The sequence below is a fragment of the Vicugna pacos genome, chromosome 12 (genome assembly GCF_048564905.1).
Source record: "Vicugna pacos chromosome 12, VicPac4, whole genome shotgun sequence".
NCBI classification, from domain to species: Eukaryota; Metazoa; Chordata; class Mammalia; order Artiodactyla; family Camelidae; genus Vicugna; species Vicugna pacos.
The window spans coordinates 14,097,867-14,114,533 of NC_132998.1; the positions used below are offsets into that span (position 1 = coordinate 14,097,867).

General features: G+C 56.6%; 1 protein-coding gene and 1 long non-coding RNA gene across 8 annotated transcripts in view; both read left to right on the top strand.

Moving 5' to 3' along the window:
• Nucleotides 1–2,989: 2,989 nt before the first annotated feature.
• Nucleotides 2,990–16,667, top strand: part of HDAC7 (histone deacetylase 7) — a 34,979-nt gene continuing 21,301 nt past the window's right edge. For 3 of the 7 annotated variants that reach the window (XM_072972923.1, XM_072972928.1, XM_072972926.1), the window contains exon 1: nt 3,007–3,052. In XM_072972923.1, coding sequence (XP_072829024.1) covers nt 3,022–3,052 — 31 coding nt within the window. In that variant the 5' untranslated portion in view covers nt 3,007–3,021. Of the gene's footprint in view, nt 3,067–3,146; nt 3,534–8,436; nt 8,631–16,667 lie in introns of those variants that run through there. The other 4 variants (XM_072972925.1, XM_072972924.1, XM_072972927.1 and 1 more) reach the window with 4 other exon arrangements.
• On the top strand, nt 12,480–14,882 carry LOC140700424 (uncharacterized). The gene is made up of 3 exons (XR_012078813.1): nt 12,480–12,597; nt 13,424–13,793; nt 14,697–14,882. It is a non-coding gene; the product is annotated as an uncharacterized lncRNA (long non-coding RNA).

Consider the following 16,667-nt stretch of genomic DNA (forward strand, 5'->3'; position numbering starts at 1 on the left):
TGTTGAATGCCTGAATGGCCTCATCACGTACTAGGTGTGTAACCTTTTTGAGCCATATTTTCATCACAAGCATAACAGGTATCACTGTTAAGAATAAATGATCTAGGAGGAGGGTATAGCTCAAGACATAGAACACACGTTAGTGTGTTCAATCCCCAGTACCTCCTCTAAAAATAAATAAACCTAATTCCTCCCTCCTGCCAAAATAAAACAATTAAATAATACAAAAATAAATTTAAAAAATAATAAATGATCTAATGTCTACCAGGGGAATGCCAGAGGGCTGCTACATGGCAAATAGTAAAAGCTAGTTGAGTAAGGAGAAGAGAGGAGAAAGAGAAAGAAGAGGTCAAGTAGGCCCAGAACCCCAAAGAAAGCAGAAGGAGGGGGCCCTCAGGCTTGAGCCAGAGACCCCAGAAAAACTCGAAGTTGCCAACACAGGTCCTATGGGGCTAATCTCTTCTGCAAGGTACTTAGCTGAGCAGTCTGTGATAGGCCTGGACTCAAGAGCCTTAAAACAAAACAAAACAAAACAAAACTTCCCATGGTAAACAGGGTGGAGGACAGAGAGGCAGCCTGCACTTTTCTGCCTCAAGTCTCTTAGGGTTCCTGGAGGCTCTCTAACATATCCCAGCAAGGGACGTGTGACTTAGAAACTGGCTTAAGACTCAACCATGGGGTGGGGGTGGGCTGATGGGAAATAAAGCAGGAAAGAGAGGGAAAGGCCCAGCCCAGCTTCCCTGATGCAGGGCTCACCTGCAGAGGGCTGCTCTTTCTCTCTGCCTAGACCTCGGGGGTGGGGGCTGGGGTGGGCCGTGTGTCCTGGTGCAGGTAGAAAGCCACGTGCTGGGTGCTGTGGGGACAGGCAAAGGTAGGGGGAGATACCCTTTGGCTCAATCTCTTAGAACTCAGTGATTAGGTCAAAAAGAAAAAAGAAAGCTCACAAACAAATCCATGAATGATGCACATGGTAGAAATGAGCAAACAAGGGCCTGATTTCAGTCCAGAAATAACTCTGGGAGTCCTGGGGGATGGGTATCAGGAGGGGATGTCCTGGGGCTCAAGGAGAAAGACAGCAGAGGAGAGGCTGGGAGTTTGAAACAACCAAGCAAGTTTTCTGGAGGCTTAGGGCACGGAGAGGGATTTGGAAGGAGGGTGGTCTGGTTGGCAAGGGAGGGCTGGGAAAACACACCTGAGAGGGGAGAGCATGTGTCTTTGTGTTTTTCAGAGTCAGTATGAGGAGTCCTAGGGAAAAAGGGTATGTGGGGGGTGTCCATCTGAGGGATGGTCCTTGAAGGCCATGAACATCTGTTGCAATTCAATAAATAACCCATAGGGAGCTTGAATTTTATGCAAGGAACTTAGCCAGACACTCTGAGAAATGCACTCGTAACGAAGACAAGTAGCTGGGCTCAGAGAGTGTCCACTCTCGAATATTCTTGGGAAGGAAGAGAGAGTTGAGACAAGTAGACAAGTGGATGAAGGTCAAAGTCCAGAGGAAGACTGACAATGTGCTGGACTGGGGTCCTTGGAAAGAAGGAAAGAAGCTCTCTGGCTATAGGAATCAGGGGAAGTCTCCTGGAGAAGGTGGTATAGACCTTCAGGATTGGAAAGATTTCAACAAGAGGAGGAAGGGGCTGGGAGGACATTCATTTTTGGAGGGAACATGATGAGCCAAGGGAGAGAGCATGAAGACATGGCGGGGAGCAGCCAGCAGCCCAGTTTGGCTGAAATAATTAATAATAATAATATTAATAATAATAATAGTGATAACAGCAACTAACATCAGTGAGCACTAAGTACCAGGAGGCAGAAAGGCACGAGGCAGGGGGGAGAAGGGAGACGTGTGTAGCGTGGTGCCTTGTTGGAGGAGGGCTTGATTGCCAGGAAAGGAGTTTGTGAGGATAAATTAACAAGTCCAGAGGGGTTGGCTCTGCCTGCTGAGTGAGTGCTGGGACAAGGAAAAGGCCCCAAGTAGGAAGCAGTAGCAACAGGTGGTGAGGCCGGAACTGTGCTTGCAAGAACAAGGAGTCTACGGTCAGGAGCTGGACCTCCGCGTGGCCAAGCCCTTCCAGGCCACTGTGGATGCTTACTTCAGATCTGACATGTCTCTGCCTCTGGCGCAGCCTCAATGTCTTCTGCAGAATGCTGGGACTCTGGGGTTCCCAGGATTGAGGAGGATAAAATCGGGTCAGAGGAAAACTGTGCTCTGCCTTTGGGTGGTGAGCCTCACACTACAGGAGAGCCTAGTGTTTCCGGGTGCAGACCTCTCCCCTTCCCGGGAGCCGCTGTGTCTCTAACCCAGCAGATTGCCTGAGGCGACAGGGCTGATAGGCCAGGCCCGGAAGCACAATGGCGAGGTCCTCAGCCCCGACCCCTGACTCTGACCTTCCCGTCCGCTTAAGGGGAGGCGGGCAGGGAGGGCCGCTGCGCAAAGCCAGCCTGGAGCTGAGTTTATTAGCTGAGGGAGGGCTGGAGGCGGCTGCATTCCGACTCACAGACTGGAACATTTCTGTGATCCGCTGTAATGCACTGGGAGACACTGGGCACATTGCTGAAGTTTGACTCATAGGGACTGGGAGGGGGAAAGTAGGGGGGGTGGTAGGGGGAGAGGATTGAGAGGAAGAGAGGAAGAGGAGAGGAGGGAAGGAAATCCCTTGAGAAATTTCTTTAAAAAAAGAAAACTTTCAAAATCCGCACCACCCCACCCCCTTTTTCTTTTAATAGGAACAGGCTGGACCCTTCGATTCCCCCTCAGCAGGCGTGGGGGGGGGGTGGCAGAGGGGGAGGGCTGGGCAGTGATTCAAATCAGATCCTGGAACTTTCCTCAGGCAAGTCGCGCTCTGGGCTGGGGGCAGGGGTGTCCGTCTGGGATTCCTCGCCGGGACCGGGGACTCCACGCGTGTCCCGCTGTCCCACCGTGCAACTGCTTGCCAGGGGACCGTACGTGTGTGCTTGTGAGCGCGGGGGCCCTTCCCTGAAGCGTGTCTGTGTAAACGACTCTGCCCGGGGTAAACATGGATGTGTGCTCGCGTACGTGGTGTCTGCGAGGGTGCGTGCGCTCAGGTATCTGGGTTTCCGGGAATTGTGCGCGGGTCGCGGCGCCGCGCGGCGGCCGGGGCTGGGCGGCAGCGCGGCGGCCGCGCGCGGGTCGGGGCCGCGTCCCGCGTTCCGAATTCGGCGCTGCCTCCCCGCGATCCAGCCGCGCGGGGTGTCCGCCGCCAGCCCGGGCGCCGCGCCGTGTCTGCGGGGTGGTGTGTCCCCGGGCCGCGAGCGCCTGCCCCCTCCCTCCCCTCCCCCTTGGCCCGCTCTCAGACTCAGATAAAGCATTTCCTTCCATTGTCATCCTACCCGGCCGGCCGGGCTGCCAGGGCCCTCCCCCTCCCGGCCCCCTCCCTTCCTCTCGCCGTCTCACAGTCGCTCCGCAGCCTCCGGCGACCGGGGGGATGTGAGGCCGGCGCCCCAGCCCCCCGCCCCGCCATGAGCCCCCCGCTCTGAGGGCCCCGGCCCCTGGATGCACAGCCCCGGCGCTGGTGAGTACTGGGCTCCCGCCCCGCCCTGCGCGCGGCAACCAGCGCCGCCCGCCCGGGCTCGGGCTCCGGCTCCAGCTCCGGCTCGAGCTCCGGGCGGCCCCGCGGGCCCGGCCCGGCGTGCGTCCCCCCGACCGTGCCCGCTCCACCCGGCTCCGCGGGGCTCTGGCAGGCTCCCGGCCGGGGCTGGTTCCGGGGCCGGAGGGCTCGGGCCTCCCGCGGGGCGCCCACATCCGCTCGCCCTGGGGCAGCGACAGGCCCGAGGGAGGGAGTTGGAGGCCCCGGGCCGCCAGTGCTCGGGCCCGGGGTCGCATCACCCCCATTCGTGGGGAGGACGGACCGGGGGACCCGGGAGGGAGGGACGGCCGCCGTGGCCCCGGGAGGGGGCGGTGCTCCGGGGCGGAAGATTTGGAAGCGCGAGGGCAAAGGGCAGGACCAACTGAGTTGGGGCCGGGCTCTTGGCGCTGGACATCAGCGCCCCCATCCCGCGGATCCCAGCCGGACCGTCCTCCGACTCCTGCGCTGAGGAAAGTGATCCCTGGGAGGGAGGGTCTCTGACAGCGAGCTTTCTCTGAGCACCGCCCCCCACCCTTGCTCACCCATCAGGGTGAAGAGACACCTGTGCCCGAGTGAGCTGCGGAGGTGCTGGCGGGGCGCGGGAAAACAGGGACCGCGGGCTGTGTAGTGAGTGGCAGGGGACAGGATGAGCGCCCCCCAGGCCTGGGGTCTCTTGGTGCTGGGAAGTGCAAGCAGGGGGCAAATCTGGCAGCTAAGCTGGGCTGTAGCTGGGCCCAGAGTTTCTAGGCCTGTGGATTGGGAGACAGCCCTCTGGGGCTTGCAGGCCACTCAGCTACCCTCACCCCCATTTCCTTCCCTCTGGCTGCCCAAGCTGCCCATTCTGACCTCCCCAGCCTTCAGTGCTCCTCCCACCAAGTCCAGGCCATTCCCTTGTCCCTGATGGCTGTCCTGCATACCCCAGAGGCCTCCCCCTGCATCTGGACACTGCCTTCCTGCTGCCCATCCCTCCCCACATCCCCATTCAACATCTGCTTGAGGCCCAGCTCTGCCTGCCAGTTTCAGTGGCCCTGCTGGGGACTCAACATCTGGACTCATCAGTCTGTTTCTGGACTTGCACCTGGACCCATGGGGACCTTCCTCAAGACCCCTGCCTAGACATTGGGCTGAAAGAAGGAGAATGTGACTCGGTTCCCTACCCCTCAATGCACTACCTTGGTGGCCTATTTCTCCCTAACAGGACCCCATAGGCCAGGCCTTCCAAGGCTTAGGCTGCCACATACACTGCTCACACCAATCCTCTTGGAAGCTACTTCAACGGCTTCTGCAAGATATCTCTTAGCTCCTCATTGCTCAACATATCATTCTTCCTGTTCTCCGCTCTCTGTTCCCTCTGCCCACCTGAATCAATAAGTAATCTTCCTCTTCTCTGCAGTCATTTCTGGGGGAAACTAAGGCACAAAGCAGTCTCACTCTGTTGTACGCAGTGAACCTGGGCTGGAACCAGGTCTGAGACCCCTTCCCTGCCTTTAGTCCCCTGATGTTTTTCATCCCCAGCATGGCCAGGCTCAAAAGCAGGCTCAGAGTTACTTCTTGGTGTTCCATCTGGAATGGCCCCAGAGCAGCGTTCTCCTGAGGTCTCTGTTCCTGAGCTTGAGCCCAGGGGTGTCCACCAAGTCTCAAGCTGTGATCCTGAGGCTGGGAAGGCTGCATCAGGTCTTGGCACCGACTGTTCCAAGCATCTAAGTGGGTCACTTTGCTTTGACCCTGAAGCTCAGTTTCCCTATGAACAAAATGACCATAGAGGAGAGGCTGACTATAAGGAGATGGATCGCTGTCCAGTGTGGCAGTTATTACCCCCCTGACTTCCTTCAGGGATAATGGACTCCAGCGTTTATCCGTGTCTGAAAATGGTAGCTGGAACTTTCTCTTCCTCCATCCCCTCCTCAGTCCGGATATAAAACCCTTGGAAGTGAGAAACTCCTGTGTGATGGGGTGGGGAGCGGGACCCTCCCATAGCTGCAGGTGTGCTTGCCCAGGGGCCCAGAAGGCAGAAGCCTGCGGGACCCCACCATCATTTTGTCTTCTTTCTCCTGGCCTTTCATAAAGAAGTGATACTTTCAGCGTTGTCAGGGGCCTGAGAGAAGATGAGCTAATGTAAGGCCCAGGGTCACCCAGCCAGGGAATGGCATTCTGAGCGGGGCCTGGACCAGACCACTGCCCATTCTCCTGGCCTCCTCCTCCCCTCGCCTGACTCGGGTCCTGCCCACACCCCCATCCCACCTTGGCCCTGACCTGTCTTCAGTCAGATTTGAGGCTGGGGCCTGTGGTGGGATGTGGGGTATTGCTGGAAGCAGGGCCAAAGTTGAGGCGTGGGAGCCGGTGGGGAGGGCCTGTGTCCTCCCCACAGCTCCAGGACTGCTTTTGTGTGTTGGATTTGTTCACTAGATGGGGCACTTCCTCTGGGGCAGGAAGCTTTGATTTCCTGTGGTGGGGGCGCTGGTAGGATTAGGAGTGGGGGGCTCAGCTCTGGGCCATCCCTGATGTTGTTGTTTGGAACCAAAACGGGCAGGGTTTCTGCATACGGCTGCTTCCCCTAACCCAGGGGAGGCAGGAAGGAGAGCATGGGTGAGGAGGCCCAGGCTAAGTCCAGAGAAGGAGGCCGAGAGGGCAGTGAGATGGGGAGGTGGGGGTGGTGGTGGGCAACGCAGCAGGAAGCCTGGTCAGCAGGTGACCCTGCCGGGTATTGTGTTTCCCTGTGATATTTCCCCCTGTTTCTGTGGCAACCTTCCCCGGGGAACCCAGGCCTTTGGGCTGCAGGAAAGTGCCCCCAGACAGCCCTTTCCTTAGAGGCCTGAGTATTAGGAGGAGTCCCTAAATCTGGCCACCTCCCTTACCATTTTGGCTCCCTGGAACCAGTGCTTGGGAGTCTAGGCCAGCCAGCTGAGCAAGCACTGGGGAGGGGGTGGCACTGGGTGGAGGCCCTTTTGCATCTCTTGGGTTCAGGGAGGGGAAGAGAGGGCCTGCTGGGCTTTGGGGAGGGCTCTGTTCCTCCCCTCATCTCATCTCTCCACTGTCCTCCTCCAGCAGCCCTCCCCCTACGAGAAGGAGGTGGACAGCATGTTGCCTGGGGCAAGGGGGGCGGTGGCCGAGGCAGGAGGGATGTTTTCATCAGCAGAGCATAGCTCCTTTGGTCCTGGACCAGTTCCCAGAGGCAAAATAAATTCAGGATAGTGTCTGTTTAGTGTGGGTCAACATGTGATGGGTGTGTGTGCTCACTGGGTGTGTGGTGGGGGGCCTGTGTGTGTGCCCCTGGGCTGTGTACGTAGAGGTGGTGGTCCCGCAGTTTGTAACCCATGTGGTGGCTCTTTGTTGGGTGTCTGTGGTGCATGCACATGTGTGGTCCAGACCTGTGTCGCCTGTCGAGTTGTGCACCTTTGCAGTTAATGGCTCTGTGTGGGGTATGTGGACACGTTCTGGGGAGATGTATGCCTGTGCAGAAGTGGCTTTTTCAACAGAAGTCCAGGTATTTGCTAGAAAGCACCCTCATCCCTCCTCAAATGCCAGTTCCTGTACCATTTGCTGTAGAGTCACCTGAAAATGTGTTAAAAATAAAGATCCTCGGCCCCATTCCAGACAGACTCAGAATCTGCAAGGGTGGGGCATGGGAGTCTGTATTTTGACACGTGCTTCAGGTAATTTGATGCAAAGCCATGTTTGAGGACCAGTAATCTGGGCCAACCTCTTTAGTTTTTCTTCTGAGGACACTGAGACCCATAGAAGTTACGTGGTTTGTCCAAGAACACAGGGATATTAAGGGGAAGAACCAGGACAAAATTCAAGCCTTTCAAGACCAGTCCGAGACTTACCCATGCATTCCCGTGTGTGTGCCTGTGTGTATGTGTCCACGCTCAGCGTGATGTTGTGGACCAGGTGGGGCTGGTGTGGACGCTTACTGGGCCTTGACCTTTTCCCTGGGGTTCCTGACCTGGCTCTTCCTGTTACATCCTGCTTCTTCCTCCCTGGGGACATCCTGGAACTCTTGTTGGTCAACCCTAAAGGTGATGTTGGGAAGCAGAAGGCCCCCTTTACTGAACCAGGCACTCAGCTATTTATCCACTGACTGGATGCTTACTGAGCTTTGCTTTGGGCCAGGCCCGTAAACACATAGGCAGAGCATCTGGCTACAGGGAACTTCCACTCTAGTGAAGGAGACAGACAGTAACAAGTAAGCAAGTAAAGAAATGAGTACATATATCTAGTTACACATTGTGATGTGCCCTAAGAAGGAAATGAACCGGGTGCAGCAATAGAGAATAACAAGGTGGGACTTCCTTAGATCAGGCAGCCAGGGGAGGCCTGCCCGAGAAGTGACATCGATGCCTGCTCCCACCTCGCCAGACGAGAAGTGAGCCCTCAGAGCTTCTGAGTCATGCTTGGCATCTGCCTGGATCCAGGTGGGGGACCTGGGCTGAGTGCTGGCCGAGGATTGCAGCCTGGCTGCCAGCCTTTTGCCCGCATGGAAGGCAGCAGGGTCTCGGCTCCTCAGGTAGTCCCCAGAAGCTGGCAGAAGGGAAGAGGAGGTGGGGGAGCTGCGCAAGGCTGAACTCCAGGCTGCTTCACTGCTTGCAGGAGCAGCCTCTTTGCCTTCATGGGGCTGAGTCCAGCGCCCTGGACGTGAGTGTTGGGAAGGCGGCAACCTCCCTCAAGTGCCACCCCATTCCTGACCCTCCCGCCTCACCTTCCTCCTACCTCATTCCCTTCCTCGCCATCTCCCCACCCTGGAACTCTCATGCCAAGTCCCTCCCCTCTTGGTCTAGCCTGGCTGCCTCTGTGGCCACTGGGATTTCTTTACCTGGCTCAGGACTCACTGAGAGAGGGGATCAAGGCTTAGAGAGGACCTGGGCCCTGGAAGAGAGGACACACCAGAAAGAAGGGCTGGGGCAGGGACCAGAGAGGACAGGGCAAAGTGAGGGCAGAGGGTGGCTGAGCAGGGAGCCAGGCAAGGGAGAAAGAGAGCAGGAGACCTTTGGTTGGGCGCTCCAGAGCCTCTCCTGGGCCCTTGGAATCTGCTCCTCAAGCTGGGTGAGCCTCTGGGCCCGTGAAGGGGAGCCTGGGGGGTGGGGCTGGGGCAGCAGACAATAGCTAGAAGGTGGTGCCCCCCCCACCCATCCCCCTGCAGTGTCACCCCTTCACCACCTTCTCCGGAGGTTAACTTTAACATCAGCAAGCAGCCTTCAGACCCTCTCACCTCCAACTTCTCCTGGTAGGTCTTCCCTCGGGACCCAGAGCTGTGGGCTGCAGGAAGGTAGGGCCCTTTCATCAGAGAGCTAAGTATCAGAATCCCTCATGTAAGAGAAGAGGCCGAGCCCCTCACTCCTCCACCCCTTGCCTGGCTGTCATTCCACACCCCCACCCCCACCCCCTGGCCTTCTTTAGGCTGCTCTGTGCTGCACTCGCCCCCTGAACTCCTGTGTATCCCTGGACTCCCCCTGTGTCTCCTGGGCCTTCCGCCCAGGATGGGGAGGGGACTACTCATGAGGAGGGCACTGGGCTACACTCACCATCCCCACCCTGTCACCAGCCACTTCCTTTTTTTCCCATGTCGCCACCTCCGGCAGGGATTGGAAACCCTGGTGGTCAGAGACCCTGGGCCTTCCGGGAGCCTGGTGCCCTGGAGGGAAGGGCGGGGATCCCATTCCCCTTCTGGAGTCGGGCTCAGCTCCCTCCCATCCCAAGGAGACCAGCCCTATCTCCTGCAGTCACCCCCAGCACTTGAAGTCCCATTCTTCCCTCCCCCGCTCCTAGGATGACTGGGAGCAGCAGGGCAGGCTGGGAGCCACAGGTTCGGAAAGAGTCGGGGTGGGGGAATTCGGCAACCGGGGCTGTAACCGTCTTGTTTTGCTTGCCCCACAAACCTGCACGGGCATCCGCTGCGCCCTCCTGGGTGCTCAGGTTGTGGAACGGCTCTCAGAATGACAGGCGGGTGGCACCCGGTTGGGGCAGGGGGTGGGGGTGGGGTGAAGGGGGGAGCCCCAGGCGAGGGGGAGCTGGAGGGTTAAAAATAGCAGCAGCCCGGTTTCGGTTAGCAAATGTGGAGGCGGGGAGCTGGAGGCGGGGCAGGCGGCAGGCCGTGTTTGCCCGCAGCTCAGGGCTGTGTTTCCCCTGGGTCCCAGGAGTGAGTCACGGCAGAGCCGCTGATGAGGTGCTGGCACAGCACCCCCACCCCCACCGGGCGAGGGGCTGGGCGCAGGCTTCATCGCTGTGGTTCTGGAGGGGGTGCATCTCCCTTCCAGGCCTGCAGAGCCGTCTTGAGAGCTGGGCCAAGGGGACTGTGCCATAGAGGGGAAGAAACGCACCATTCTGAGACCAAAAGACCTGGGTTTGAATCCCAGTCGAATGGCTGGGGGAACCTCACGCAAGTCTGCCAGGGGCCCTGAGACCGCGTTTCCTAGTCGTTCAAGTGGGGGTTTTCTCATGCATGTGTGAACACCTGGTGGGTTCTAGTGCGTCCTGCAGAAGTGAATGATCACCTTTGACTCTGCTGTGCCTGTTGCAAAGCTGGGCAGAAGGGCCTTCAGTGAGGACACAGAGGGAGGACTAGGATGACCTTGACAGCCTCCGTATTTCCCTGGCAAACAACCAAGTACAACCTCGGGCACAGGGCTCTCTGTGCCTCAGTTTCTCTGTCTCTGCAATATGAAAAGAATAATAGTTTCGAGCTCCTGGAGTCACTATAAAGATTAAAGTAAGTAAGGTTAGCACCATGCCTCGTATGAAGCTGGTGCACACAGAATATTATCACTATTGTTAATGTTATTGTTCATATTTTTGAAGGTCAGGGATAGGGAATGTCAAAGACATGAAGAACAGAAACTGGGCTCAGCCCCAGTTCACAGGGAAAACCAGGCCAAATTCACTGTTCCAGATTCCTCCACCCATAAGGGCCTGGAACAGCAGGAGTCTTTAGCCAGAAGTCACAGGGTGGACCCCTTCTCTCTTTCATTCCCCCACCCCCGCCCTCTCCCAGTGAGGCAAGATGCGGGGACCTGAGGGCCTCACAGCCAGCTGGCACTGGGGGGGTCTGGGATGGGACCGCCCCTGATGGCCCTGTTGTGAAGTACCTTGCCAGCATCTGCTGGGGTGACCTTTATTTTAGCCCCTCCCTGGCAGCTTTTAAGAGGAGCATGAGGCAGAGGAGGGGTGAGAAGGTCAATGATGTCAGCAGTGAGTATTCCCAGCACAGCGGCCCTGGAAGAGGCAGGAGGCATTTCTTTCAGGAAATGATCATTATTCAGCCTACAGGCATTCATTAAGTCAGTCCTGACTTTGTGCCCAGCCCCGAGTTGGGCCCTCTGCGTGATTCGGAAGAGGCCAAGGATGCAGGGATGTAGATAACGCAGAACCCCAGAGGATATGGGGTCCAAGAATATAATACAGGGAATCAGTGAAGGCCCTGGGTCCTAGTTCTCACAGGAACCAGAGGTCACATTCTGGCTGCTGCCCATTGGCTGTGCCATCTTTATATTGTGTATGTGTACATACATATAGACTGTTTTATTATTGCAGAGGCAGTTTGCGTGCATCGTAGATAAGAAGACGAGCAAAATATGAAAGAATAAGAGGTATCCCAGTCCCAGCAAGCGGAGCTCACTGCCTCAGTACCTCAGTGTGTACTTCCCCATTTCCTGATAATGCCTTCGTATGTCATACTGTTCTACCAAAATGAGACCACACCGTGCATGGCATTTTTTCATTGATCTCCCACCCTCCACTAGAGTAAATTTTCATCTCATCGAATTCCCAGTTGGCTAGAAACTGTCTTTCACAGCTGGTTTGTCCAAATCAGTACCCAGGACCATGCATCTGGCTTTTGAGTTCCCTGAAAGCTGTGTATGCACCCTGGCTGGATCCGTGGTCTGGAAGAACCCCAGCCTAGCAAGTCTCAAGGGCAGCCCTGGCCACAGAAGGGACTCATGTCACCTGGAGTATCTACCCGACAGGGCTCTGCCATCTTGCAAAAATAATAGGCAAAACGAGAGGGATACCAGGGTACAACTGGGATGGGGATGCGCTGTTCACTGTCATGAATATTAATGCGGCATTCCCCGTGAGTGCCAGCATTCATAGCTTGCTGCTATTCACGGACTCATACCCGTGATGCCCCAGGCTGGGGTCTCCGCTGTGGCCTCTGCCTTCCCCTGCCCCAGGTCCAAGGGTGCCCATGGCCCATGGTTGTGTTCCTCGTCCCTGGGAGCCCGCTGGAAGGCAGGTGCTCCATCCTGCACCTGTGGGGCCTCCATTACTGCCCACAGCCTGCCCGAGTGTGTGAGACCTGGGCAGGAGAGAGAGAGAGAGAGAGAGTGCGCGTGCGTGCGCGAGAGCCCCCCCCCCACCGCCCCTTCCCCGAGGGATTCACTCCCAAGTAGCCACACGGTGGATGTCTTGCTTTGGTTATGCAACCTGCATTTTAGACAAGGCCTGACAGCTTCCAGAGTGCTTTCACACAGCGCAGCCCTGGGCGGGGGGTTGCTTGTTTAGTTATTCGCTGCTGGGAGCCGCTTACAGGAAATGATAAAATGGTAACATGTACATTTAAAAACCAGGGAAAATGTAAGATGAAGAAGGAAGTGAAGATGGGGTCGGGGAGTGCCTTCTGGACACAAGAAGCAAGTGAGGGACACAGGCAGAGATTATCCTGTTTTTATTTTTGTTGTTGATGTTTTCTGGATGGAGTACCGGCACACTGGGAACATGCCGGTGCTGGGAGTCACGCCCAGGCCTTCAGATGCTGGGACCACACCGTGTCCTGTGGCCCCTCGGGGACCTCGCCTCACCCCCCCGAGGAGAGGTGGGTGGGACTAGAACACACCAGCGTAGTGATTATGAGCTTAGGTTCCGGAGTCCCAGAAGCCCCACTTACCATCTGTGTGACCTCTGCAAGTTTCTTTACCTCTCTGAGCCTCAGTTTCCCCCTTTGTAAAGTGAGGATAGTAACAGTATGGACCATATAGGGTTGTTGTGGGGACCAAATGAGATAGTGCATTACCCAGTAAGCATTCAGTACATGGTGGTTGGTTGGTCATTACTAATATTACTAATTAATGATTATCATAGGAACATTACCGTCACTGATATTATGACTTAAGCTTTTCCCTGGCAGTCTCTGGAGGGGGCTGAGTGGGCGGCACGTCTGGGAGAGGCAGGACCAGTGGGCAGGGGAGTGGAGCGCACAGGGAGGCAGGGTCTGGCCAAGGCAGGCCCAGAAGCTGAGGGAGAGACAAGGAGGGCGAGGGAATGAATGTGAGAGCTCAGAGGGGAGAAAGGAGTGGCTCTGAGAGACAGACCCAGGGCGGTGACCGTGCTTCCTGTTGGGGCAAGTGCTGGCCCTTGAGAAAGACGGGCTGGGGCTGGCGGCTAAGAGGGAGCAGCTGGTCTAAGTGGGGCACCAGGGGGTGGGGGAGGGGGAGAGACAAAGGCAGAAACTGATAGAAACGCAGCTCTTCTCACCACATTACTGATGGGGCCCCCATCTTGACTGCTCAGGCTGTTTTGCCTATGATAGGAAAGATGGTGGTTGGACATCATGGTGAACTTCCTATCTCAGGGATTGGTGCTCCTGGAGCAGGGGAGTGAGGGTAAGGGAGAACTTAGGTTTGTGATACCTCTCAGGACCTGAGAAGCCCTAGAGCAACCGGGACCCGGGGCTGGGTCTGCCTCCTCAGGGATGCTTTAAGTGGGCCAGCCAGACACCCTGAGCAAATGTATGTGCCCTCGCCTTCCTGCCTTCACACAGGGCAGCCAGGGAAGGCTGAGGGGTGGTCCGAGAGGACCTGGGAGCTGGCCAGGCTTGGAGGAACTCCTGTTTTCTTTTGCAGTGAGTCTCTCCAGAGAGCACCAGTCCCAGGAACCGACAGCCGCTCACAACTCAGAATGGCCCAGCTGCTCCTGCTTCAGGGTCCAGTGGGTCTCCATCTGGGAGGAGAGGCTGGGAGGAGAAGCCATGGAGTAGATGGACCTGGGGCCAGGGGCAAGGAGCCAGGGACGATGCTTTCCCACCCCCAGGGACCTCAAGTTGCCGCTGCCATGGTTACGTCTGCTTCCTGTTTGATTCATCTCAAACAGTCGAAAGGGGGGTGCCGGCTCCCAGCTCGGGCCACCGCTGCGTGGGGCTGTTTACAACAGCCGCGTGTGGGATTCCCAGAAAGAGACTCCAAACCGGACATCCTGCGGCTGCAAAATACCCAGGTGTCAAGAGCTAAAAATAGCTGCCCCAGGGCCCCAGTCGCGGGGAAAGGGGCATGCTTGCTGCGGAGGCGGGAGGCGGGAGGCTGGAGGCAGGAGGGCTGGCCTTGCAGCCCTCACATCCAGCCTCCTGCTCGGTGCACAGCTGCTGAGCGGGCAGAGCATCAGCCCCCTGCCTTGGACTGACCAGAGGCCTTTGTCAGGGCCGGCCCGCATCCCAGGCCACTCACCTGGGAGCTGAGCCCCTGCCCCCGCAGGCAGCTGGCCCCTCTGCCCATCCAGTGGCGCTTGCTTTGGGACACTAATGAGAGCCTCAGAGGGACTCGGGAGCTTCTGAAGAAAGGATATAGCAGGGCCCCTGAGAGCCTGGACGATGAAGCCGATGCTCCTCTAAGACCCCATCCTGTTAGTCTCCAGCCCCTGTTCCCACATATACTTCAAAATCATTGCTTGGAAACTGCAAAGTCAACAGTCGCTATCTACAAGTGATTTGGGGGATTGTCTGCCCTGGGGGCCCAGAGACGGAAGAGGCAACTTCTGCCCTCTAACTTGCATGTGTTGGAGTTTACCACTAGCACGGGCCTCTGGGGGACTATGTGACTTTTTCAGTCTTCCCCTCTGCCCAGCCAGGTCCTGCTTTTGCTCTCCACCCACTGGCCTGTGGGGAGTGGAACTGCTAGGGAGGTGCAGTGAAGAGTACTGTTTGAGAGCATGGATTCTGGAGCCCAATTGCCTGGCTCAAGTCCCAGCTCAGTCACTTCCATGTTATGTGACTTCAGACAAGTTATTTAATATTGCTGGGCCTCAGTTGACTGATCTCTATAATGGGTGATAGGTGCCTCACTCACAGTGCTGCTAATCTCAGATGCCCTCTTCCAAGTCGATCTTCTTATCCTCTTATTACAGGTGGCACAGCCAAGTCTTGATCAGGCTGCAGCGTGTCCCTGGCTCTCCCTGCCACTCACTGAGGGAGTCACAGTTTGAATCCAGGTCCATCTGACCGCAAAGCCAGTGTCCTCTGTGCCATGGACCCTCACTCCTATCACGTCTCATGGCGGTTTCCAGCCAGTTTCCAGCCCACTGGGTTCCGGATAAATCTGAGTAATAAACAGCTTGGTGCCAAGATAATGAGCAATAGAATTAACAAATAGCAAGAGAATTTCTGGAAGAGGGACACGAGAAACTGTTGAAAGGGACTGAGTCTAGGGAAGTTCTAGGGAGTTGGAGGAGTGAGAAACTTCTGGTTTTATACTTTTGGGGGCTCTTTGAATTTTTTTAGTGTCTGCAAGTAATGGACTTTTCAGCTTTAAAAGAACACTGTAGGCTGTACCTTAAACTCCCTAAAGTGATAACCAGGTTTCCATCTCTTCAAGCCCTGGACCAGTAACCTCACGCGGAGGTACGGAGTATCTGCTTTCGGGGCTGAGCCCTTAGGGTTCCCCTGCACCGGTCTGGCCTGGCCTGGCCTGGCCATAGTGACCTGCTGGGTGACCGTGACCTAGCCCCTTGCCCTCTCTGTTTCCCTCCCTGCGAAGTGACAGTGTTGGCCCACTCAGTCTCTCTAAAGCCCCATCAGCTCCTAGTGAGTGAATTCGGGTGCTGTGACCCAAACGTCTTTGAGAAGCACTTTCCACTGCTCAGTCCTCACTCTGTGTCAGAGAGGCCACGCAACCACACTGTTCTCTCTTGTGTTTGTTTGTTCTTGGACCTTCCTGAAGCCCTTTCACCCCCAGCTTTTGTCTTCTCTGCCCGCCCCTACTCAGAGTCCAGCTTTGTCCCACTTGCATCAAGGGAAGCAGACCTGAGTGGACGGGGGTGTGGAGGGAGTCAGCTCTGGACCCGGGGCTTGGCCTCACCCCGGCCTGCTTTCCCCTGCCTGCTGGGCCAGGTCTGCCTGCTTCTCCTTTAAGAGCTACTCAGGAGACTAGGGAGGGGGACACAGCCTCCACAAAGATGTTGGAGGCGTTGGGAGGGGGCTTGGTGCTCCTGGGAAATCCCTACCCTCTGACACAGGGCCCACAGCACGCGGAGAGCAGGTGATCAGGCCAGGCTCGGGTTTCCAGTCACATCTGCTGGGCAGGTGAGGGCCTGGGGCAACAAGGGCAGAGTGGGGTGGTGGAGGCAGGCAGCTTGTACAGGTGCTTAGGGGACAGAAAAGTGGCAATTGTGTCTGCCTTGGAGGTTGCTGAGGGCTGGGGTGAATCCGCTGGGGGCAGGCTTTCTGGGCAAGATCAGGTGTCTGGTTGGGGAAGGTAACCTGGTAGGCCCTGGGACCTCAGCACCAGGTAAACTGCCTCTTCAGCCTGACTGCAGTTGCTTCCAAAGAAGGTAGAAATACGGGGTAGCCAGGATTCCAGAAAGGAGAGCTCTCTACCCCGGCCGCGAGCTGTGTGGAAAAGGGTCCAGCCCTATGCCGTGTTCTCTGTCCCCAGGGTCCATTCACTCCTGATTTTATTTCAGTCTGACCCCAAATGAGTGGTAACAGCACTCGGAGAGGGGCTTATGGGAAGAAAGGTCACCAAATTCATGCCAATGTCTGGGATGCCGGATGGTCAATTTCTGGCTTCAGTTCAGCCACTGACTGGGTGCCTTTAGGTAGCTTCCTCTCTCTGGGACACAAGAGAGCTGTTCCCCAGGTCTTATCTCTGTTGCTCTGGGTTCTTATGAACCCAAAGGCTCTCAGCACGAGCACAGGTGGGTGGAGGAGAAGCAGAACCTTTTCCAGGCATGGCTTTTGGAAGCTGCCCCTGTCAGCAATACACACACACACACACACACACACACACACACACACACACACAGCTTTTCTGAACAGAGTTTATATCATAGATCATCATCACAGAACATCCCTTTGGGGCCCTGTAACAAGCACTACAG